General features: G+C 40.3%; 1 protein-coding gene across 1 annotated transcript; it reads left to right on the forward strand.

Annotated features, from left to right (window-relative positions):
• Positions 1-616: 616 nt before the first annotated feature.
• ttc7b (tetratricopeptide repeat domain 7B) lies at positions 617-25582 on the forward strand. The gene is made up of 21 exons (XM_056393751.1): positions 617-810; positions 2891-3045; positions 3208-3283; positions 3375-3467; positions 4706-4869; positions 6757-6878; positions 7787-7865; positions 8723-8898; positions 9081-9144; positions 9270-9407; positions 9617-9805; positions 10032-10149; positions 10514-10571; positions 11335-11407; positions 11583-11743; positions 11863-11979; positions 12818-12915; positions 19637-19777; positions 21546-21748; positions 22509-22582; positions 23097-25582. The coding sequence occupies exons 1-21, from the start codon at positions 690-692 to the stop codon at positions 23242-23244; spliced, it is 2568 nt and encodes an 855-aa protein (XP_056249726.1). The 5' UTR covers positions 617-689; the 3' UTR covers positions 23245-25582.
• The last annotated feature ends 502 nt before the right edge of the window (positions 25583-26084 follow it).

The following is a 26084-nucleotide window of genomic DNA, read 5'->3' on the forward strand; positions in this document are numbered from 1 at the left end:
TGTCATTATTGTCAAAAATATTTAGAATTTAAAAATTATACACAGTGGGGGGAAGAAACACTACTTAAATACTGTTCTCAACTACTATTCTAAGGAACTTCCTTAAATATTTTAATTTTATGCTACTTCTACTCCACTACATTATATAAGTACAGTTAGTAGTTACTTTACTCAAATTAAGAAGAATATACAATGAGGACACACAAAATACCATGCATTTTTATAAAGTAAATCAAACCAACCAACAGCATATAAAATAGAGTTAGTTCCACCACAAACAACATTTAATACACTTACATGTAAATGCATCATAAAAAATAAATCAAGTACATTTTGCTGATAGTACTTTTGTCCTTAACTCATGTAAAATTTTGAATGCAGGGCTTTCACTTAGAGTATTTTTTTACACTGTACATTTACTTACTAATTTATTTTCTGCCCTCTCTCTCTTTTGGGGGGGGGGGGGGGGTTCGGCCCTGAACTCAGCCAGTGTAAGCTATTACAACTAACACAAAAAGTTAAACCATGAGTGATGTTATTCAAAGTGAATGTACATTTTTAACCACAAGTAACCAACGCTTTATTTCGAAAGTAGTGACCGGAAGCTGTATGTTTCCTACACGTTAGCTTCACAGGCAGGAGAGCTTCTCTCCTCTGGTGTTTTGGTCCAGTCGACCCCAAACACGAAAATGACAGCGAGGAAGTCTGGCTCACGACTGGAGACCGAGATAGAGCGGTGCCGTTCAGAATGCCAATGGGACAAGATACCGGAGTTAGTACGACAGCTCTCGGCCAAACTAATATCAAACGGTAAGAAATGTGTGGGTTTCCCTGCTGTCCGTTCATTCAGTCTACAGCAGGGCCTTCTCCCTGCACTGAGTCCTCGGCACTTCCTGACAGCGGCAGCCGATGCTGGGATTTTTCCAACACAGTGCTCTGCTCAGTGCCGGTTAGATAACTAAGGTCAAAAACGTGCCATGTTTTTTCCCACTGCGGATATAACTACTTTCAGCAGTTTGGTGTGGGCACACGGAGGAAATGATTTTAAGATATGAAGAAGTAAAGAAGTCTAACAATTAGTTCCTGTGGTCTGACAGTTTTGTGCCCTGGTTCGTTCAGCTCTTCCGTCTAGAGGGTTAATGTTGTCTTTGCTTTTGTTGTATGACAAGCTAAATACGTTTTTACTAATTATCGACAAACACCAACAAAGACCTTAAAAGTAACAGCAAAATTATACTCACTGTCCCCACCACCACTCGCTGAATGTTAGCGTATAGTAACACCTCTTGCAGTTGAGATTTTACTTAAGTAAAACAGCCTCTGTTGAAGTTATTAACCCCGAATTGACCAGAAGAGTCCAGTTTTTAATTAAATGCTCCACATTTGCTCCACGGAGCTCTCACTTTTGCCAAAAGAACAGAACATCGAAAGTTGACAGATTTCTAAATGATGGTTTCGCATCTCAGCTAGCTTCACTGAGTTCAGCTATGTGGCTAAGGTGCGTGATTGCTACATGCTAGCTGTCAAACTGAATGCTAATGATGCTGAAAGGTGAACTGCACTACTGATAGTACAGTATATCATAATGTAAACATTTGGTAAAGACAGTGCAACATTTTAGTTTACATATTAACAAATATTGCGGTCCCCATACGATGCCCACATTGTAATTTAGAATTAGTTTTGGACGTCGTGTTGCGTTCGTGCTCACAGGGATTTTCTAATATTTTCTCATCACTTTTACATTTAAATATCATTCCTGAGCTAATGATCCAAACTGCCAAATATCATGACCCAGTGAAGTTGGAGACACTGTGTTCTTCTTCTGCAGATGTGTATGTCGCTGCTCTATCCTGCCACCACTGAAAATAGCCTAGAAAGACTGCTCGTAGTGGTTAATGCATTTCACTACTATAAAGACCTTCATCATGATTCATTTCTGCTGTTAGGTCCCTGGCATGATAGCAGTGAAATGCATTTATTAATAAATAGCCTCAGGAACCAAATGCGATTTGCTGAGAGATTACTCTAGAAAGTAAAAGCCTAATAATAAGAGATTTTTTTTTTTTTTTTAAAGTGGAAGTTGAACAACAGCAGGCAGGGGGTCGATCAGTGAAAGAGCTCCTTGTCTCGTGTTATATTTGTGGGAGGATGAAGAAAACTTTAAATTCCAGAGGTTTCTAACCTTAACAGTGACTAAATAGAACAACCTACATGACTTTTATCTTAGTGAGAAATGCTTGGACATCTGATTAATGAAATGTTAACATACACTAACTTGTTATTCCAGTACTCAAAAACATGATTACCTGTTATTTTTGCAGTTTTGGAAAATGTGAATATTGCACTAGATTTCAGACTTGTGTAAACTGCTGCCATTGGGGAATGTCGGCCTGATTGTACATTGGTAAATGAGAGCTATAAGCTGTGGTCACTGACTGGGATCAGTTTAAAGTGCTGAGTAACAGGATTAGTGGTCATTTCACCATTTCAACTTCTAAATACACACACTCATACAATTTTGGAGCTTGTTATTGCTGTTCATGATTCTGGCTGGTATGTGTGTAAATACAGTGTAACCCTTAAAGTGCACACATTGGCAATGGGTTGGTCTTGCTCCAAAGATTATATTTACTGCAGGTCAATGAATTTTAGATTGACCCTAGATTGTCTGTAGATTGACCTTAGAACCGTATACAGTAAACCATAGACTTAGTATTGATTAACCTCAGATTGGTTAATAGATTTTAACTGGCAGATTGATCCTTAACTGACCATATTTTATTGACCTCAAGCCTGTTAAAGTGATGGAGAGATGGGCATGGAGGACCAATAGGTGCTGTGCCATTATTTCTCTTCACAATTATGTTTCCTGGATGTGTATGTGTAGATGACCTTGGGGAGCTGCTGCAGGGAGAATGTAAGCTTCAGACGTACTTGAAGGAGAATCCCATCAAACAGGGAGCCAGTCCCAGGGGCCCACGACCTAAACTGGTGGAGGTCAGGAAACACCTCACTGCTGCTCTGGACAGAGGGAACCTCAAGGTAACTATTGATGGATTGATCATGACAGATGAACATGGATGTATGTGATATGTGCCTGTGAGTGTATGGGCTTTCTTTTTCCTCTTTTTTTAATACGTTTTTAAATTTTGGCTTAGTTCTTAATTTTCCTCTATTTTAATAAAAACACTTCCTGTTCTACAGGCTGACTACCTCCAGGAGACTAGCCTGCTGATGGCTAAACTCTGCTATGTGGAGGGAGAATACAGAGACGCTTTAGGTAATCCACACACTTACCACTAATCAATAGTATATATTTCAGTATCAAATCATGTGATTTATTTATTAATACCTAATTGATGTATCGATAGGTCACTATAACAGGGTGAACCTGGATGACATGCAGCTGGTGGGAGCTCCTGTGTATAGGCTTTCTATGATAGCAGAGGCCTATGCTACTAAAGGTACACACACACACACACACACACACACACACACACACACACACACACACACGGATACGCACACATGGATACACACAGCTATATATTTAATGTCCTTCTCTTAACCATACCTCTCTTGCCATTGCTCCTATCGGCCCTTATCTTTGCAGTACCGCTTCTTTCCAGATGGTGGCAGTACAGTGTCACTGCTGACCATCAGTCATGGGATAATATAATATGTAATATATAGTAATATGAATAAATGGACACAGAGACACAACCAGCATCTCTTAATTGTGTACATTCAGTTGACATGTTCCTTTTTATCTTCATTGTCATTTTATTCTTCTCTGTGAAACAGAATACAATTAACTCATGTAACTGTAACCTGTTATTCCTGTTTGATCTGTTAAAAATGTGTAGAGTATAAAATATTAATTATACTTTGAGTCACAGAGCAGATCTGTTTGAAACATCAGCAGGAGAAGATGATGCTAAGTCTTTGACAGACGAAGTGAAGACCAGACACTGATAATTGATTTATAGCCTCAGACCCAATTTTTCCTTTCATCCTGATCTAGGGATTCACCAATCCACTTTTCTTCATTACAATTTAATTCTGATACGTTAATTTGGATATCTGCTAATGCTAATACTAATACTGATACTGATACTGATAGTGATACTAGAGCTCTTTTTTCAAGATGATGATGGTTATTATCATTATCATTCATTATAATTGTCGTTGGTAGTGTGTGTAAGGTTAGCCATTCTTATTAAAAAACAAAAGAAATACATACAATAAATGCATTAAATATAAATGTATTCCAAAGCAATTTATTTAAACAGTGGCTTTATTTAAACAGTATGCTTCTCATACAAATTACTATGGCAACTCCTTTGATGTATTGAAAAACTTAATCAAGGGCACAGTAATACATTATCGACTACAAGTAAGTAGATTTCTATACATGAGTTTAAAAGTAACAAGAGTTGGGACTAGTGGGTATCTTTGTAGAATGGTTTAATTAGCAATTACTTAATTTATTAATTAATTTGAGCTACAACATTTTGGCTATGGGCTTAAGATTGCATTATTAGATATTTATAATTCATAAAAACATCAGACTATGGAATCTGGATCAATATGTGGATTCAGTGACAGCAGTCTGATATCCAATGAGATCAGTACCCGATACAAATATCAGATTGGATCATCCACAACTCCACCCTGATCACTCACATCGTCTCCCCCTCAGGATTGTGTCTAGAGAAGGTCCCAGCTGCCTCACCATCTCTGTCCAATAAGAACACTGGGTCTCCTGCGTCCAATAGGAGCACAACAGACAGAGAGCAGGAAATCATCACCTGCTATGAAAAGTCTGGCGACATCGCTCTTCTCTACCTGCAGGAGGCTGAAAAGGTGTGTGTATGTGTGTGTGTGTTTGAGGGTGTGAAATTGGCATACTTGTTTGATAACAGTATTTTCTCTGAGTGTCACACAAGTGCTCACCAAATATCTTGTTAGCGCCTGGACTCCCAAGTGTGATGCTATCAATGTGGGTGTGTGATGAATATTGTACTGACAATGTGCAGTTTGACTAATGCATTACCACCCATGACGGCCAACTGGCAAGCAAATCTCTTCCTCTTTATGTCCAGTGTCTACTGGGACGCATAGACTGAGCTGGCAAGCAACAGTAAACTGCAGTAAAAGGCTGAAGGATACAAATCAAACAGTCCCATTATTAATATTATACTAAGAAACATGTGAGATGCACTCCATGAACTTGTGGTTGAATTCAAGACAAGGTGTGATAGCAGTGATGTGATGTCAGGTACAATGAAAAAAATTGAATATAAACCTAGTGAAAGTCACTATTTTAAAATATCATACTTGTAAAGAGGTAGTTAAAACAATTTAAAATATGTTAAAGCTAAAGGTTATTTTCATTATCAGTTAACCTGCTGATTGTTTATTGGTTGTTTTATTCATCTTTTGGTCTATAAAATGTCAGGAATGAATAAGATATAACCAAGATAAATGACTAAAGCCCAGGATGAATGTTTTGTCTGACTAAAACTGGGCTCAGACTACAGGGGACAATTCAACCCTGGTTCACCCCTCCTGATAATCAGAGGATCTTGGTCAGTATCGATGTCTGGCCCAGATTATCTGGTAATGTGAGAGGTTCACAGAAACCTCTCGACCTGCTTGTAGACTCATCAGGGCCGCCCTGATAATATCAAACATGCTTCGGGATGATTGTGATTATGATTGTGTCAGTCCCAGAGCAGCCGACGGTGTTGCCAAGCAACAGTAAACATTCTAGTGCTTGAGGCTAACGTTAGTGAACATACTACTGTTGACAGATATGAAAACTGTCAGTTAAAATCTCACCTCCCGTTCTCACTGAAGAATAGACAACTCAACCATTTTCTCATCCAGAGTCATTCAGCCTTCTGCTTTTGATTTTTCACACTCCAAAGTTTAACTAATGTTACAGCAAGACTCCATTTTGTTTACTTCTGCTTCCCCCTAAGATTATGTGAGATGAGATCACACCAGGTGGTGCGTCTCCCTGATAGCTCCCTGTGGCACGATAATCTTTATAAGATCCAGAAGTGCGCGATTGCACCATTATTTTCAAATCTTTGAGTGTGTGCATGTTTGAGATTAGAACAAGAAGAACAAGTGAAAGATATTCAGTTTACGATCAAATAAGACAAAGCAAAGCAGGAAATCCTCACTATTTAGAGGTTGTAGCCAGATCATTTGGGGCATTTTTACTGGGGCTGGGGCTTAAACACCTAATTCAATTTTTGTTTCTCTTGACTCACTCACAATAGACTAGAAGGGGCACTAAGCCATGGCCAATGTCAAGCATCATACACCAGACTTCAGAAAAAAATAATTCAAATAGGTCATAACACATGAACTGGATCTGCCCCAAAAGTTAGTGGATTCTTTCTTGGCCCATGTCCCATCCCTCCACCAAGTTTGGAGCAAATCGATTCAGTAATTTTTGTGTAATCCTGCTGACACATAAACAGACACAGGTAAAAAACATAACCTCCTTGGTGGAAGTAATTATTCAACAAATTGTTTCAGCTCAAGTCACTGGCAGCTGTTTATTAAACTTAACAACCAAGCTTTTGCATTGATACTACATTGACATGCAATAACAGATTTGTGACCATTCTACCCAATAATATACAAACAATTTGATTTAAAAAAGGTAAAACTCTCCCTATGTTTTGCCTTAACTGTTCAATTTCTTTCTTTATTCCTGTTTGTGTGTTTCTTCAGGCGTTATCTGCAGGGATTCAGAACCGCAGCCCAAAGCCCGGCCCGACGGCTCAGGACCAGGAGCTGGGCTACTTCTTGGAGACAGGCCTCCAGAGAGCCCACGTTATCCACTTCAAGAACGGGTAAGAAAGGGAAACAGGTGGTGGTAGATAAATATAAGAGGCAGGTAATGGAGAGAGAGTTTCCTGTTACTTCAGAACCAAAAAACGTTTAAAACTGTGTTTACACTGATATTAATGTGAACTGTTTTCTAGTTTAGAAAGGGCGTCAGTTGCCCAAACAGAAACCAAGAACAACCTTTTGTGGGCACTTTCCACCCACTTTGCAGTGGTTGTGGTACAAAGCTGCTGACAGGTGGTTAAAGGAGAAAAGTGTAAACACAGTTAAGTAACATAGAGAGTGCAGCTGAAGGTAGATCCCACACTGTTGTTGTTTTAAATGCTGCAGGACTTTAGCAGCTGATAATGTCTTTGTAGTGGACTGGGCGAAATCTGTTTATTTCCAGTGCTAGCTCCCTGTTTTTGTAATTCTGGTATCAGGTATGAACACTTCCTCATAAAGCAAGGACTTAATTGAAATTTAGAAGAGGAAGAAGAAGAATATTTAGTTCACTGACATCAACTTACATCATTTCTGAGCATAACAACCATTAAAACTCGCTCTCATTTGAAGCTGCCAGCATGTAAAATTGCCCAGAGCAGCATGAAATCTTTACAAAATATAAACTTCAGAGTTCAAAGTCCTGAGACGTGTGAATGTTAGTGTAGGGGATGTAGTTTACTTGGCTCGACAACATCTTGACAACAACTTGAGACAGGCCTCTGCTGTGTCATCTTGAAAACTTGCAAAGATGTGATGTAAAGAAACATCTGCTACTGATGCTCTGAGATATTCACCCGCTAACGGACTCACACAGGGAAAGTGGACATGGAGTGTGCACACCTGACTTTTTAAAATATCTTGTAATCTCACATGCTACAGACTCTGACAAGTGTTTTTCTTCCTGTTTCCTGTGTATATATTGCCATAGCAACCTCACACACGGTGTAGGCCGCTTTCGGGAAATTCTTCGGGCTGTTGAGAACAGAACTACCCAGAACCTGCGCATGGTGAGGACTGAGTTGGAAGGTTATCGTTTTGTTATGGTTAAAAATGACTGTATTTCCTCAAATGGAGGCCGGGGCTTTTATTTACCTCAACTGCAGAAGGTAACATGCCTTTATTTGAGGCAGGCCTTCGTGTCTAACTCCCTCATTTCGATATGTATAATAGGTCATATTTTGGTAAGAAGCGTTGTTTTGATGTAAGTTTAAACAAGGAAGAAATACTTGTTCCTGTCACACCTTTTTTTTCTAATTTAGTTTTTGCACCTTTTTGTACAGATTAAACAAACAAGATATAACATATTTTAGTGAGCATTATAGGGATGGCAGGTGGATTTTGTTACCTTTGGACGGTGCCAGGCTAGCTGTTTTCCCCTGCTTCCAGTCTTTATGCTAAGCTAAGCTAACCACCTCATGGCTCCAGCTTTATATTTATGGTACAGATATGTGAGTGATGTAGACTGTTTCATCTGTCTTTTGGCATTAAAGAAAATGAGCATGTTCTCCGAAATGTGGAATTATTCCTTTAAACATGTTGTTGCTTTCCTGCTAATACATATCTATTTACATGCTGCTTCAGTGTGTAGACTTTTAATATGTCCAACTTGTACAAAACACTTTCCTCTGACCTTTCTGTTAGAAATCACTAGCAAGTAGACTTAATTTTTAGTACATGGAGACCGAAGACTTACAGTCTGTACTGTGGTAAAGTCACGAATATAAGTGTTTCTGAGTATATTAGAAGTAAAGTAAGCTGAAGTAAACAGATTGCTGCTGTGTAGATGCCAAAGTATATTTGCCAAATGTGTGTGTGTGTGTGTGTGTGTGTGTGTGTGTGTGTGTGTGTGTGTGTGTGTCTGTAGACCATTGCCAGACAGCTTGCAGAGATCTTGCTCAGAGGAATGTGTGAACAGAGTTACTGGTCTCCTCTGGAAGACCCGCCTACAGTGTCGCCATTGGACGATCCCACGCGGCAAGGACACACTCTCAGCAAGAACTACAGCCTAAGCCGACGCCCACGAGTGTACTCAGGGGAGAAGTAAGTGATAATGTGTGTTTGCTGATACTAAACTTGGAGAGTCGAGGAAAATCGCCAACATGGTTCTAAAATTAAATCTGTTGCCAGTGTAATTTTTCACCAGTAGCTCTCTCGATCTTCTCCTTTTCACCTTTCTCTCCATTTTCCCCATCTCTCTTGGTGCATGTCTCTCTGTCTCTCAGTCTGTTTTGCCCTCAGGAGAATACAGAAGAAGCTTTACTGCTGCTGCTCATCAGTGAGTCCATGGTGAGGCACAAACACCCAGTGCAACATATTTCATACTCCTCTCTAAAACAGAGGATCCTACACTCGGTTCACACAGTGCTCTTTCAACAACTACAAACTAACATTTGTCTTTGTGTGTGTTTCAGGCTAACCGTGACGCTGTCCTGAGCCGAATCCCTGAACATAATAATGATCGGATCATCAGCCTACAGTCTGCCTCTGTGGTGTACGACCTGCTGACAATAGCTCTGGGCAGGAGGGGGCAGTACGAGATGCTGTCAGAGGTGAGTAATACCTCTGTAGGCTGCACAGTCACAGTCATAGTGATTGTGAAATGTGTTTAAGGCCCTACATACCCCATTGTACACCCATATTTATTCTCCTAAACACATCAGTGTCTTATTAAAAATCTAATTGGCTCTGTAGCTGTGTTAAAAAACATGATGACACTTATAGATAACACTGAAACATGTCCTAATTGCAATGTCTCCAGTGTTTGGAACGAGCCATGAAGTTTGCCTTTGAGGAGTTCCATTTGTGGTACCAGCTCGCCTTGTCACTGATGGCAGCTGGCAAATCAGCTCGTGCTGTTAAGGTCCTTAAGGAGTGTATTCGTCTGAAGCCTGATGATCCCACAATCCCACTGCTGGCTGTCAAACTGTGTATTGGACCCCTGCACTGGGTAAGACATAAATTCAAACGCGGTTATTTGCTAAAGCATCTGAATTGTTTTTAGAGACTTTTGCTGAGGTTTTCTCAAGCTACCCGTCTGTGTTTACACTAGTGAATGACTCAGTTTTCTCTGTTAATGTTTGTTCTCTAAAATCATCAGATTTTACCACCAAATCTCTTCGCTTTTTTTCCTCCCGTTCTCTTTCATTATATGTCTGTCTACTCCAACAATCCAGCTGGATGAGGGCGAGTGCTTTGGAAAGATAGTGATTGACATGGGGGAGAAAGCTGCTGAGTTCAGAGCCAAAGGCTACTTGGCCATTGGGCTGGTTTACAGCCTCAAAGCCACGGATGGTAAGTATGGATTTTGCTTGAGTGTATGTGTTATTGTACATCAGTTACTAGAAAGGAATTTGAAAGAATTGAAATGAAAGAATTAAGATTAAAATTTGGGTTAGTTTCATATTTACATAGGAAGTCTGGCTAATCAGCCAACGCACTGTGAATGAGGACAGCAATTCAAATAGAAATGGCATCTGTTTACATAGGACAAAGCAAGTATCCATTTTTTATGTTTATTGCTCAGATGTTACATCATGACCTCAGAGACTCTAGTCCAATGAACGCTGTTGTATCTCTCGAATGACTCTGGAAGGTATTCTTGTATAATGTAACCTGATTCTTTTTCTCTTTTTTCCCTGTCTCGGTGTCTCTTTAGCATCCTTGCGGAGCACACAGGAGGACTACCAGAGGAAAGCGTTGGGAGCCTTCCAGAGGTTGGGACTGAGCCATGTTGCTCTGTTTTCTGTTTTACACCCACATTTCCCTCAGAATCATTTTTCAGTCGAACAAAATGAGGACTGGTTTAAAGACTACTGTATTTTATCCTTTATCATTCGACCCTAAATTTGCTTGTCCCCTTGCAATCTATGCACAAAGTGTATTACTTGGCACGCATTTCCGTCCTTAGACAACCTCCATCCACAAATATGTTTTGAGAGTGATGGTTGTGTCGGAACAAGACTGTAATGCAGACACACTTTAACATTAACACTTTCTCTGTACATGTGGTTATTCCTCCTGGACGCTGTGGTAAAGTCTGAAGCTAATAATGTACATATTCAGTTGTAAATTGTGTCTGCTAATAAAGGTCTCAGGCATTATTTGTCAGATTTTTGCAACGTTGCAGTATGTCTTCATGCCTATTCATCTTATTAATATGATATTGCAGTTGTTAATTGTGTGTAAATGTTTAAATGTCCCCTGGTTTGATTTCTTACGTGTTCTATTACTTTGAGCTCTTTCCTACCTTTTTACCATTTTGCTGCTGCAGCGACCCAATTTCCCCACAGGGATCTTTAAAGTTTCATCTAATCTTATTTAATTTTTCATTCAGCATGTCTGAGCACAAAACTCTCTCTCTCTCTCTCTCTCTCTCTCTCTCTCTCTCTCTCTCTCTCTCTCTCTCTCTCTCTCTCTCTCTCTCTCTCTCTCTCTCTCTCTCTCTCTCTCTCTCTCTCTCTCTCTCTCTCTCTGCAGAGCTCAGAGTCTGTCTCCTACTGACCACCTAGCAGCTTTCTACTTGGCGTTGCAGCTTGCTGTGTCCAGACAGGTAACACAATATAAAGTAATAAGAGGATAAAATCACTGAACATGGAAGCTTTAGAGGTGACTGTCATTAAGAAAAAGTCAGGGAACATGAGGGAATTATAAATTTGTCACTTTACTTTTTTTTATCCCAACTGTAAAGCTGTAGTCTGTATATGTGTGTGTGTGTGTGTGTGTAGATCCCAGAGGCACTAGGCTATGTTCGACAGGCGTTGCAGCTTCAGGGGGATGATGTCCACTCCCTTCATCTGCTGGCCCTGCTACTCTCTGCTCAGAAACACTACCACGACGGCCTCAATATCATAGAGATGGCCCTGTCCGAGTACCCGGAGAACTTCAAGTAAGATTCACACTCAATTACAGCGCTGCCTTTAAAGCACACACTATGTATATTTACTCCTGTTCCTCTAGGATTAACTTCAGGTTGCTGTATGATGAGGTGTGTGCTGTGTCTTGCAGTTTGCTGTATACCAAGGTGAAATTGGAGTCAATGTGTAGAGGACCAGAGGAAGCTCTGCTCACCTGCAAACACATGCTGCAAATCTGGAAGAGCTTTTACAACCTTACCAACCCCAGGTACATACACTCACACACACGCTTTTTCACACACGTTTCATACTTTCATACTAGTGATTTACTAAATCAAGTTCCACCATTAAAACTTAAGGAATGTTTTAGCAAGTAAAGTCTCTAGTAACTGTTGCTAGGAAACATCCGTACCACTGTCTAATCCAAAGTAGTCTGACTCACCAGATGTAAGCTGCTGGTATAAGCCTGCCATTGGCTGCATTCTCTTCCCTCAGTCAGGTAGTCAGGTAGTGTAGTCTGATGGTATTAGCATAATGTTTTGTAGTTTAAGGTATATTGTTTTATTTATATGAAATGTTGTATTAAATCTTTGCACTTTAAGTCATTGTAAAACACAAGTGTCAGGGAAGATATCTTGACCATATTTTATAATAAAGCAAGCTAACCGAAGCTTTGTCAGTTAGCTCAGTTAGCTACACGACAGTTAAATCTGGCATTTACTGGGTGTAAATAATTTATTAGATTATACCACTAATCTCTACATAAGAACTAGTTTGTATGGTGCAACCAGTTTTTAATTAGTTAAGTGTAAATCCCCACCTAGTAAACAGGTCTGCTGTAATATGTAGACTTAGTTTGAACTTAAATGCACCCAGCTCCTGTTTCACCACATTAAAGCTTAAACTCAGAGCGTTCTTGCAAACAGTCACTGAGGAAACAAAAGGAGTATAAGAAACTAAATAACTACCAAATAAGTACTAGTTGGTTTTGGAGACCATATTTATTAAGCAACTCAGGTGATGCAAGAACACTGGAGCTCAGGTATCTTTTTTGGCTGTGTGTGTGTATCTGTGCTCATGTGTACATAAATGTGTGTCTGTGGCAGTGATTCGGGGCGTGGCAGCAGTCTATTGGACAGAGCCATTGCAGACAGACGACAGCTCAACGCCATGACTCTGCCTGACTTCAGTGACCCTGAGACTGGTAGGCACACACACACACACACGCATAAGGTTTGCCCGCCCCACCCCACCCTTAGGGACCATCGGGATCTCCCCTGTGAAATGAATCCAGTTGTGCTCAGTGTTTCTCAGTAAACAAAGATTCATACAGACATGATTCATTTCTCTTATTTGATAGTGGCAATAATATCCTTTTCTAGCCGTTGTAGAGGATTATTTAATAACGCGAAGGAGATCAAGAGTGAGATACAGCCTCCTCTTTCTGTTTTTATATTGATCAATTCTAATTCATAGCTACAGATGTCAGAGAAAAATGTCTGTAGAAATTTCTTCCGTCTTCTTTACTCTGATTACTGGCACAGTATTGTTTTGGCAACAATATATTTTTTCTGGTTCTTTTTATTCATCTTCTTGCTGCTTTATCTAGGATGTTACTTTAGGTGTATTGTTTCTGGTTTGTAAACAGTATATGCACATTGAGAACCAGTGACATACTGTACGTTTCTTTCCTTTCTTTATTTCTTGATTAATTTCACTTATTGCTCTTTTATTCCTTTGTTTTAGCCTCACGTTCTTCCTCTTCTCACTCCGGTTCTGAACCGGTCTCCCCCATGTCCCCATCCACTATTTCCACCCTCTCATCCCCACTGTCCTCTCCTTCCTCCCCTGTCTTCATCTTCCAGCCTCCTCCTCTCCCACCACCCAGAAACCCCTCCTCCACCTCTTCTCTCCCTCCTTATACCTCTCCTCTTACTCCTGCACCCACCAAGACCAGGACTCACTCCCTTTGCAGCCACGTCACTCTCCGCCGATTCTCCTCCAGCTGTAATCTGCTTTCACGTCCACCCGCCCTGTAGCATGGTGTGGAGAGTGACTTTAAAAAACACACAAGAGCTTTTGGGAGATTGGTTAATTGGTTAATTTGCACATTTAGTGATGAGCGCATTCCTCATATGTTTTTGCTGTGGTGCTCTGTGCTAATCAGTATGTTGTTTAGTTTGCAAAGTAGAAGAACAGCTGTCCTCTATGGGGTCAAAATCTAGAAACTGAAAAATGAACTCATTATAGCTGATGTTGGTTTATTGTGAAAACTATTTATATAATAAGGGGAGATCAAATGGAAGTGAATGACTAAGGTATGACTGAGGTAAACCACTGAGAGTTTTGACGATTAGACTTCATCCATGAAAAGCATCTTGATTAAGCGCAGGACCGTATGAAGGTAGGAGATAGGATAGATCCCCCGGAGCCTAGACACTAGGGGTGTGGAGAAGAGTGGGTGGTTGATGGAAACCTTTGGACAAGTGTTCCTGGACATTATGGAGGTTATGGTGGTGATGTGTATTGTGCAATAGTAGGTCTGAAAGACAGACGGGTAGAAAGATGGTCAGATGTGTTGACGTCGGGATTGTGAATGAACAGATTTGACAGCGTTGGAAAGTAGAAGTGACAGAAACTTAGATCAGAAGTAAATATCCAACGTTAACCCACAGAGGAACACGGCAAAAGGGGAAAGAGATCTTCCTTATTGAGGTTTCGCCAAAGCTTCATTACTACACAAACTAGGAAGTATAATAAGTGGTTTTTCGCAGTGCACTGTAAATTGGTCCTTTGTCTTTTGTCTGCCACTTTCACTTCCTATTGAAATAGTGAGAGTGGTACTTGGCTGTGCTGCAGTGAGTTACCAAACCATGCCCTCAGTCCCAGAGGTCCTCTGTAAATGAATCAAAATAAACATTTAACATATCCGGTGGAATATTTGCTGAGTAGCTCTTCAACATATTTGTATTTGGCACTCGGCAGTTAGTGTAAAATCCATGGACGTAAAACCAATATCTCATCACTTTACTGGTAACACAACTGGTAACTGGTTTCATAGCCTCTGTCTGAATTTAGATCAATATCGGTAACCAAGCAGATAATCATGTGTGATTACCACACAAATAGAAATTCAGAACTCATGACTTTGATGCTCAAGTCAGAGCTGTTCGTTTTTTAAAGGATAAGACTGTCGATACTCATTTTGTTATCGTCTCATGAAATGACCAAACCAAATGTGTTGGGCCGTCTTTCAATGTTCTCCATCCTCTCGGCCCTGTCCGTGGCTCTTTTAGCCACAAGACCATTAAGACATGAATCTTTGAATATATATAGTTTCATGTTCATGCTTTTTAGTAAACGTAACTCAAACAGGAATACAAAGTTGTATTTGTTGGGAATTTTCTCCAGCTGTGGATTTGATGCACCACAGCTGAAATAGTTTTAGGACAACAATGGAGCTCTGTGACACATGTTATCTGTGGACAATAAGAAAAATAAAGAAATACAGAGCAGCATCACCAGACTTATCCCTGAAGTCTGAGTTGAATCGCTTTTTGTAAAAATTGGAACTGAAGTCAGATCAGCGTCCAGGACTCTCTGAATGCTGCCACTGAAGACTAGGCCAGCACAGATTTTAACTGTCACACTGTTAGCTATGTATCATATAAATGGATTTTAATTTTCAAGAGTTGCCAGTTCTCGTTTTCTAACTCAAAAGACAACATTTCATCTCATGGTGTAGCCACAGTCTTAGCATGGAGCACCAGCATGACCAATATGTTGGAGATATACTGATCTTTTTTATCATCACTAAACTAGTGACATGACCAATTAGCTGATGGCCCAAAAACTGCATATGCTCCTGTCATGACCAATCACAGAGCCTGTTGTCCTCACTAAGACTGTAGACAAGGTGACTGGTCGTGTAAGCCTCACAAGCATGTCCAACGAGTTAAAGACTAAACTGACTAATCCTGGAGTGTGAGCTGTGCCTCATGGTCACACGTAGCTCCCAGACCTGCTGTAAATCTATGCATGTTTACCTGTGCGTTTACTTTTGCTTTGGGTGTGGATCAGAGTGCAGTTGAGCCTTGATGCGGTTGCTTAGCATTTTTGTGACTCGCCTCACGGCCTCAGGTGAACTCTCTCACTGGACACACACGGGCTCAAACACCACATAGTCACAGTTGATGCAGCAGATGGGGTTTAGAATTCAGTTGTGTTCCTTTCTTTCTTTTGGTATCACAGAAAATCATTTTTCACAGATCACAGCTTTACTGTCTCTTCACATCTATCTGCTGTTTGTCTTTGTTTTTGTTACTATTTTGCATCTTCCTCCTCTCTCTTTGTTTGTGTGAGGATTTCTCATTTCAGCCAACATTAATTTGTCTTGTCCCAATTCCAACCTTATGTTGTCTCTCTCTTGTTGCCATCTCCTCTGCTAATGGTGTTGGTACTGGAAAATAATAATGGTTATTTAGTTAAATTATTTATCTGCACCAAATCAAACCCTCTTTTTTTTCTCCGGGACATGATTTTCCTCTGTTAAATTATTTAAAACTGTCAATATATACCCATGAATTAATCGATTTACATGACTGAAAATTACAGACAACTGTGTTTTCTGTGAAAATAAGTGATGCCATGGAGAGCATGTACTAAGGCAAAAAAAAAAAGTGGAAGCAGCCTGTGAATAATAAAAATCTCCTTGCTTCTCTCTACAATCTTCCTCTGTAGAACCAGCGATCTCTCTCATAATGATTTGGATATTTCTTCTCTCTCTCCTCCTCTCTTCCAATCATTAACAATCGTCTCTGTTTTTTTCCCATCCCTCCGTTTTTTCAAGGCGGCCTTCAGGACGCTAACACTCTTGGTTTTTCCTCCATGTTTTCTGTTTGTAAGTAGCCATATAACCTCCATCTAAACTTCTTCTCTCCATCCATCCATTGTTCTGTCCATCCTTTTGGTCCGTGTTGACTTGCCATCTTCCTGATGAGGTTCAGATATATGTACGATATCTGTGCGATGGAAACTTGTACATATTTCCTCCGCTTTAACTTGATGTCTTGCAACCATTTTCCAGGGAGTTGTTCAGATTTTTATCATGTCGGTGGTTCAGTGTATTAAAGGAATACAGTGACTTCAGGAGCTCTCCCAAAAACAATGTGCATAATCATTCTTTGCAATTTGTCTGATTAAAGCAGCGTGAATGTATTCAGGACGCAACACTGTGTTGTGCTGGGAATCGTTTGGTCTCCTTCAGTGCAGCACATGAAGAGGGAGCTGTTTGAGATGTAAAAGGCAGATGAAGATGTGATTTTTCAGTAAAGATAAAACAAACACTCACAGAGCAACAGCAGAAAGGACGACAAGAAGCAGCTTTTTATCATCTCTGACTGGCTCGAGACAGAGGTTACTAATGATGTCAATTGTTTGCAGTGATTCTATCAAAGCTCCATAATAGATTTGGATTGATCTGCAACAAGCTGTTGTGAAAAGTTTATATGAGGAAATAAATGGTGAGATAAGGAAGAAATGGTCCAGAGGAAAGATTTATGATGAGACATCATATTGTATCGTTTGAGGAAGAAAAATGCATATATCATTTTTTATCTCTTTATGTATTATTATAATTATCTATTATCAAGATGTAGTGTGTAAGGATGTGCATTACACTGGAAACACTGAGGGGAAATATAACACATAACCATCTTATGGTGTGATGACCACTTGTGTCTTTCCTGTAAGTCAGTGTATTCCTTTATTTCACTGAGCAGCTTTAGTTTATGTGAACTGTGAACATTTAATCCACAAGGAAGCTTCCTCAGTGAGAGGTTTTGACTATACATTTAAAACATTTGTCTACTGCCTCAAGAGTTTGTCAGCTTTTTTTTACTAGCTCATGGATTGACTTAAATATTAGAAGCAGAAAACGGTGCCATTAGGAAAATATACGTTAGCCTTTCTCCAGCTGCTTGACTGAATAATCACTGACTGAAAAGCACTATTTTCTTTCACTGTTAAAGTCATGCACCGTACTGTCTAGATGAAATATCAGCATTACTGAGCATAAGAACATTGTTTATGTACTGTAGGGAAAAAACATTTGTTCAAGGCAGATAAATGGAGCGATGGATGAGAAGCATCACATTAGCAGTGATTTTTTCTTCAAGCTTTGGGTAAACTGTCTCACAGTTTCACTTTATTTAGATTTTCACCAATATGAGTTTATTTAGGGAACAATACATGCTGTCCTGTTTCAATATAATTCCCTAAATGTGCTGTACTAGGCTGGGCTGCTGCATGCTGGCATCTAATACACTGCTTCTTACAGTCTGCTCTTCAAATCAGGACGCTCAACTTTCAATGTGTTTGTTTGTGTGAGATAGAGACATCCTTTTGTCATTTCCCTAAATCCACTTATCAGCAACACACTTGTCCTCTCTTGTTACTCACACACACACACACACACAAACACACACACACACACACATATTCTCTTTTTATTCTTATCTCACTCATCTTGTACACAAGGGTAGTTTCTCTCCCTTAACACACACACTCAAAGTCCGTATCAATGTGAATGGAGAAAAAAGACAAACCACGGGAGACCAGAATATGAGAAGGGGACAGGAAATCTTTCTGTTATCAGATTAAAGCTTTTACTCCAGCTGGCTCACTTTTAATTTAGCCCATGCTCCAGGGTATAAAGGCAGATATATATGTTAACTAATCCCTTTAGTCTGTAATTGATGCAACAGTTCAATAAGCCCAAAACAAAAATGTTGTCTACCACATGTTAGTCATCTTTTTAAGAAATATGTGGCATCACAACGACAGTATCTAAAATACAAGAGAGGAAATTTACTTTTACAAACAAAGCAAGGTATTTCATCATGTTACAAACTGATCAAAATTACCACAGAGAAGATCACAGTGAATTAAATAAACATTGTTGACTCTATATTTGTCAGCAGAACCTTTTTTAGAAGCAGGATCAGAATTCAGTCTATTTATATACAGTTATGTCTGTGAACTTTGCACATGTGGACGTTGCGATCCTTCTGCCTGGATCAACATTTTAGTCACAATGTCAGCATGAAAATATGGAAGAAAATTAATATTTTCAAGATACTCCACCCAAAATCTGTCCAGCACTGAACTCATTCTAAATTGTCCCACCTCTCTCCCGCACATCTGTCCGATCATACTGAAGAATATGGCTGACCACACTGACACAAAGAAACATGTCTACGTTTAGGTTAAACAATGACTGCTTGGAACATACTTTTGTGCTGTTTATGCCGCAGGGGTGGTTCCTATGGATGAGGCAGTATTAAGGTATATGTAATATTTGAAGGATATAAATATGTGGCAAACATAATGGAAGTTTACGACCCAGAAATCCTGTTTTGCTTTCACAGCTCTGCAGTGTGCACCTGCAGTCCAGTGCGGACGCCATTTTGCATCCCTGTAATGTGATGTAGAGACAGAATATCACGGACACGTCTTTCAGCTACTAATCAGCAGAGTGATGTGGTGTTTATGCATGGTAGTGCCAATATTTAATTCATTTTAACCTGGTTAATCCAGGACCATAACACTGTGTGTTGCAGCGTGTGGAATGGTGTGGACTGGCTTTACTGCAGGAACAGGAAACTGTGTGCCAATGTGGGCCCAGAGTCTTGAGCTTTTTGCTGCAACCAAACGCTCCAGATAAACTCTGTTCCTCTGAGTGATGGAGAGGAGTCGCGATTTCCACAACTTTGCTTCCTGAAGTTGTGGAAATCAGTGAAATCTGCTGTTACGTTTGGTTGACTTCAAACCCTGCATTGTGGCACATGGCTGCCTCACGCTGCTGTAGTAGTAAACCTTTAAGTGGCGACTTGTATGATGGTTGATAATGGATTCTGTCCCTCCAGGTTCGGTGCACGCCACCTCCATAGCGGCCAGTCGTGTAGAGCAGGCTCTGTCTGAGGTCGCCTCCTCCCTGCAGAGCAGTGCCCCCAAACATGGACCCCTCCACCCCTGGATGACCCTGGCTCAGATCTGGCTGCATGCAGGTATGAACATGAACAGTCACAGTACATGTGTGAAGGTAAAACAGATACACACACTGGGCTGGTGTTTCTTCTGTATTTTATTTTAGCATCTTTTTAAACAGAGAAGAAAACTAGAGGAGATAATGTGTGGTTCCATTCTGATCATAGCCACGTTAAAAAAACATTGTGAAAACATGTTTTCTACAGTTACCTTAACATGCAGTAGGCGGCTGGGTTAACATGCACTAAAAGAAGAGTTTTAACATTCCATTGTTAACATGTCTCTACTCCCTTCACTTTTTCTTTTATTCAATTTTTCATTAAACAAACACACAAAACATAATATTGCACAACATAACATAATGTTACAGGACTGGTCTATAAATAAGAGAAGAAAAAAGCGAACAGAACTTATATAATAAGAGAATCAATCTAGTGGGGTTGAATGATGAATTGTGTTATGTACCCAGATCTGATTCGTATCATGTCCCCAAATCAGGAGTTTGTCCACAGTTGTTTTTCATAAGTCCAAAATATATTTCAATTCTTAGAGATTACAACGTTTCTTCCATTTCTGCAGAAAAAGATCAGTTCTTCCATCGATGTAATGTACTATTTTTTCCAGAGTCACAACCTCAGAGATCCTCATGGAGATAGAGGGGGGGGGGTCGTCCCCAACCCACTTCACCGTGATGGCATTCCTTGCTAGCATTAAAACAGCTTGAGCAACTTCCTGATTTTGTTTAAATTCGCTTCACTTTTATCTGACCGAGGCGGTTGTGATAAGGTTATGTAACCAAGTAAAACGCACCTGCTACATCCTGAAGACTCATGTCTGAACCTGGAATGCCTTGGAGCATGACTCTGGTTATGTGTGAAGACAAATCAGTCATCACAGATGTAAAGTTAGTGATATTTGAGCATTAGCTTGCAGGATTGTATTTAACAGCAGTTTGACTGGAATCACACCAGATAAAATGTCCCTTGAAGTTGACTGGAGCCTGGAGTCTCATTTGCAGAGACACAAACGTAAGCAGAGTATACATAAACAGATGCCGGCAGCACACACACACACACACACACACACACACACACACACACACATACACACACACACAGAGAGACTGTTTGTGCTCCTGTTTATCTCTCCAGCTGCTTCCTGTCTGAGGTGGTCACTTCCAGCCTGGCGACACAGCTAATATAATAGCACAGACGGGCAGACAGTTCAAACTCATTTCCTCTGTCTGCCTCATTCTCTGTTTGTATCATTCTATCTTCATCACAGCAATACTCTCAATTCATTAGATGACCCTGTTACTGAAAATGTTTTTCTCGTTGGTGCTATTTGAGGTTGAAAAATGGATCTGTGCTTTCACACTGCTCTGCCCCTTATTTTCTGCTTCTTCCTTTTGCAATTTTAAATATGTTCACCATTAATCGTTTTACTTTCTGTTTGTGGCTCTTAAACCATTTTAATTCCACTCAAGGGCTGCATATGTCTAGACTACTGTTAAATTTTTAACTGTGCTACTGCAGTTCAGTTTGAGAGGTTTAAATGTTACTTGTGTTGGGGCAACATGTCGTGACACATCACTATTTATGGGATGTGCAGGCTTAGTTTTATGCGACAGAGGCTGCCAGTCTCACAGTAATTATATCAAGATAACTGTCAATTTGATAAAGATGGCAATGTTGGGAAACCACTGCAAGATGCACCTTGTGATAAAACAAAAGGAAACTTGCTGCACTGGTTTAGTTTCATCTCCCTTCCTGTTTGTTCCTCTGATAGCTGAAGTGTACATCAGCATGTCAAAACCTGCAGAGGCCTCAGCTTGCACACAGGAAGCTGCCAACCTCTTCCCCACCTCCCATAACGTGCTGTACATGAGGGGGCAGATAGCAGAGCTGAGGGGCAACATAGACGAGGCCAAACGCTGGTATGAAGAGGCTCTGTCCATCAACCCGACACACGTCAAGACCATGCAGAGACTGGTAATGCACCACACACACACACACACACTCTGACGCTGATGTTCTCCTTCTGCTCTGTCCTTGTGTTTGGTCTCTTGAGAGTATAACAAATCTTGTCCTATCTCCAGCTGTGTCCGCACAGCCTGAGGGTCTGTGTGGTTTATGTAATTATCCAGAGTCTTCTGGGCCAGCCCTGCTCTGAAGAGAGGGAACACTGTCTCCCTCCTTTGTTCTCTCTCAGCTCACCTGGACTTTTTATTCATGATATATATCAGATTATTCTGATCTTTCAAGGTTTGTGCGGCTCTGTATACATCCACTGTATTACCACCATTGTGCAGTGTATATTCAGCTATAGTCCATCTTTAGTCTCTTTTTTCTTGTATGATGCTATTATAATGAATACTTTTCTTTTAGTTATTGTACAGAATTTAATTGCATTGTTCTTCATTTACCTACCTCATTGTTTTTTATGATTCACGTGAAGTGGCAGATGCAACACTGCAACCACATCATGGGGTCATCCCAACAAGTTAGCACATAGAAGTAGAATACAAAACGCCCAGGCTGCATCAGTGCTGAATTACTCCACTATCCCTGAATTGGATGAATGATTATTTTTGTACATACAGCTAATAGCTGCATGCTGCTTACAAGGTGTCACAGGTTCATATGAGCCTGAGAGGAGGCAGATTAGCTTCTTAATGTTCTTCCTCCCATTCTTCATCTTTCCTTTTCCCTCTTTTTTTATTCCTTGTCTTTGTGTGTCCACCTCTCACAGGGTCTGATCCTCCACCAGCTGCAGCGCTACAGTCTGTCCGAAAAAGTCCTGAGGGACGCTGTGCAGGTCAACAGGTAGGTGTGTGTGTGTGTGTGTGTGTGTGTGTGAGTGTGTGTGTGTGTATTTCTGTTATAGGCTACCTTTGTGGATAATTGGGGACAGCTTGTCCAATTGGGGTCAAAAGCCGTGTCCCCAATTTGAAAAAAGCTAATTTTTGGGTCAGTTGTTGAGGTTAGGGTTAGAGTAAGTCTCCAGGAAATTAATGTAAGTCTATGTAATCTCCCCAAACGTGACAAAGCAAACATGTGTATGTGTGTGTGCCAGTGTAATGTACCTAATTGTTCTATTTTAGAGCAATAACTACATATATTTTCTCCTTTTCTTTTCCTCTTTTATTCTTTCCTCTTCTTCACCTTTCCTCTCTTTTCTCCCATTTCCTCTCCTCTTGATCCATCTCTCCTCTTTCCATCTCCTCTTCTCTCCTTTTCTCTCTCCACATCTCCTCTCATTGATTTCTTCTTTTCTCTCCTCATCTCCCTCTTCCTCTCCTCCTCTCCTCTCCTCTCCTGTCTTCTCTGCTCTCCTCAGTACGGCTCATGATGTGTGGAACAGTCTGGGTGAGGTGTTGCAGGCTCAGGGAAACGCTGCAGCTGCCACTGAGTGTTTCCTCACTGCCTTGGAGCTGGAGGCCAGCAGCCCCATTCTGCCCTTCACCATCATACCCAGAGCACTATGAAACACACACACACACACACACACACACACACACACACACACACACACACACACACACACACACACACACACACACACACACACACACACACACACACAGTTATAGCCTCACTACTGTAGCACAGTGGCACAAATGATGGACCTGCAAGCTGCACTCACTCCATACACACAGCATGCCTGCATGTGACTTGCACACACCTGCACAGGGTTTTACTGCCATACTCTCAGATACACACACACACACACACGCACACACACACTCTATAGAAATGCAAATAGTACATATAAACATCCATACATGCTTCCCCCCTGCCCACCCACCCTTCCCACAATGCCTTGCTGTGGCTGTGACCCTTGACCATGGGTGTGTGTGAGCGCATAAGTCTGTGTGCTGACACACTGCTTGTTTATGTCGATCTGCACTTTTTGTGTGCCTGTTTGTGTCTGTGCATGTACACCCATGTCTGTGTATGTGTGCCAACATGATGCCTGTGCATATTTGTGTCTGGTTGTATGTGATTTGTAGTATGCTGTGTGTGTTTGTTGTTTTGTCCTGTTCAAAGATGTAAATAAGATTTAATTTGAGTCATTACTCCAGCATCGCTAGCATTCAGAAGCCTAAGAGTTTACATTTTGTTTACATGTTGTTAAGTACCAAAACACACACACACACACACACACACACACACACAGAGTTTAATTTTCCTTTCACACACTGAGGGTAAATCTAGCATATTGTGCAAAAACGGATTATGGGCAAGTAAACAGTTTTAGTAATGTTTCCTTTTTAAGCCAAATATTACTGATAATCTCATTCACTCACAAACAAACACACACGTATGTTCACTTGTTGCTGTTCATATAGAGAGAACAGTTTCTCTATGGCTGGCTCAGGACAGCCTGATCTTTGAGAATCAACTGGAGCATAGACAGACATGATCAACAGATCACTGAAGAATCAATCAATCAATCAGTAAAGTCTAAATGCCAAAACACAGGCTGCATTTACACACGCAAGAGATCCGATTTTAGCAGCAAATATTCAGTGGCTGTCTTTTTATGGAGTTTTGAATTGAAGCACATGTAATCTCATGTGTGCAGCCTTTATATGTTGGTGTAACCAGACTTTCATGACATTCTATGATTTTACAGATTTTCCTAGTATGTACAGTATCATTCAATTTCCCCATGGGAATCATTGAAATTAAGGGAATAGACATACACTTTTTTTGCATACTTGCTGAGAGTTGAGAGATGAGAAGATCAATTTCGTACTGTACAATGAATATGAAACTAGAGCTAGCAGCAGTTAGCTTAGCTTAGCTGAAGACTGGAAACAGGGGGAATTCACCTACCAGCATCTCTGCAGCCCACTAAATGACTCCTTACATCTTGTTTAATCTGTACAGAAACTTAAAAACAACAACATTCAGACTATGGGACTGTGTTGCATGTCATGCCCCTCCTCTCTCACTATTTGTCCTGTCTGTATCTCTTCACTGTATTATAAAGAAAAAAAAATGCTAATTATTGAACTTTAGAGATGCTGGTAGGTCAATTTTGTTATCCTCATGCCAAGTCAGCTAATGAAAGCTAAGCTAAACTCAGCTGCTAGTGTTAGCTTCACATTTAGTCTACGGACATGAGAGTGGTCTCGGTCTTCTAACTCAGCAAGTGGGCAAATAAACGTCTTTCTCAAAATGTCTTAACTATTGCTGTAAAATAAAAAGCCATTTCCATAGTAATAAATGTTCTTTTTTTAATGCTTGTGATCAGTTTTGAAAAGACTGACTTGTTAGCATGAGCAGCTGCACAACAGCGAAACACCACCAACAGAAACTCTCAACAGAAACTTGATAATGTTCTAGATAATCAGTAAAGTTTCATACAAACTGGAGCTCCTGTGTAACATTTCTATTTTAACAATTTGTAATTATGAATGGGAGAAATCGATTACACAGACTAAATCAGATTTGCTGTTGTGTGTAAATGCAACCACAGTGATTGTGTTGTCTTTGTGCCCTGTTACAGTCATGTTAAATAAAACCAGATGAATATAGTTTTGTTTTTTTTAATTTGATTTTTTGATTATATTTACAAAGAGTTATTGTTGTATATTTGATTGTTCCAAGTGTAATATTATTGCTATTATTTTAGAAAGTAAATTATAATTCTATTTTCTGGAGAGTGATGTTACTGAGACGCTGTCAGAGGCGTGAGAGGATGAACTGACTCAGTTTGTTGATATGAGCTCTGTCAGTGAGTTCTTTGTACTGTAAATGAATGATTGAAATTAGGATGGTAATAATGACTAAGATAATAAAAGTGGTTAAATACAACTGTGGTTACTTGTATTGTTTTATTATTTGGCATGCCGAATAATTAAATCCTAAAAAAAAAGTTAATTTCAGGCTTAATATTTTGGTGTGTGTGTGTGTGTGTGTGTGTGTGTGTGTGTGTGTGTGTGTGTGTGTGTGTGTGTGTGTGTGTGTGTGTGTGTGTGTGTGGTATTCCCTCTGGCTGTGACCTCGGGGCCAGCAGTATGTGTTACTTTCTCAGGTGTATATCTGTCAGAGGATAGGTGTGTGCTCCTTTGTGTGTCTTTTATCAGAGGATTACAGTGCTGACAGGCTTCGTCCATACATACACACACACACACACACACACACACACACACACACACACAAACACACACACACACACAAACACGCACCGCCACCACTGAGGTCCCTGCTGGACTCTCAGGTATCACAGTATAACAGTTTGTTCATGAGGTCATTTGTGCTGTGCCTCTTTTCACTTGGTGGAATCCTAAAGATGTTTTAATGTAATCTGGAAATG

The sequence above is a fragment of the Seriola aureovittata genome, chromosome 13, assembly GCF_021018895.1.
Source record: "Seriola aureovittata isolate HTS-2021-v1 ecotype China chromosome 13, ASM2101889v1, whole genome shotgun sequence".
In the NCBI taxonomy this organism is placed as follows: domain Eukaryota; kingdom Metazoa; phylum Chordata; class Actinopteri; order Carangiformes; family Carangidae; genus Seriola; species Seriola aureovittata.

Excerpts from the sequence above, each read along its gene's own strand:
- ttc7b (XM_056393751.1), top strand. The coding sequence starts at position 690 with ATGACAGCGAGGAAGTCTGGCTCACGACTGGAGACCGAGATAGAGCGG. Across the intron at positions 811-2,890 it reads GGCCAAACTAATATCAAACG|ATGACCTTGGGGAGCTGCTG; the intron begins GTAAGAAATGTG and ends GTGTATGTGTAG. Across the intron at positions 21,749-22,508 it reads TCAAGACCATGCAGAGACTG|GGTCTGATCCTCCACCAGCT; the intron begins GTAATGCACCAC and ends CACCTCTCACAG.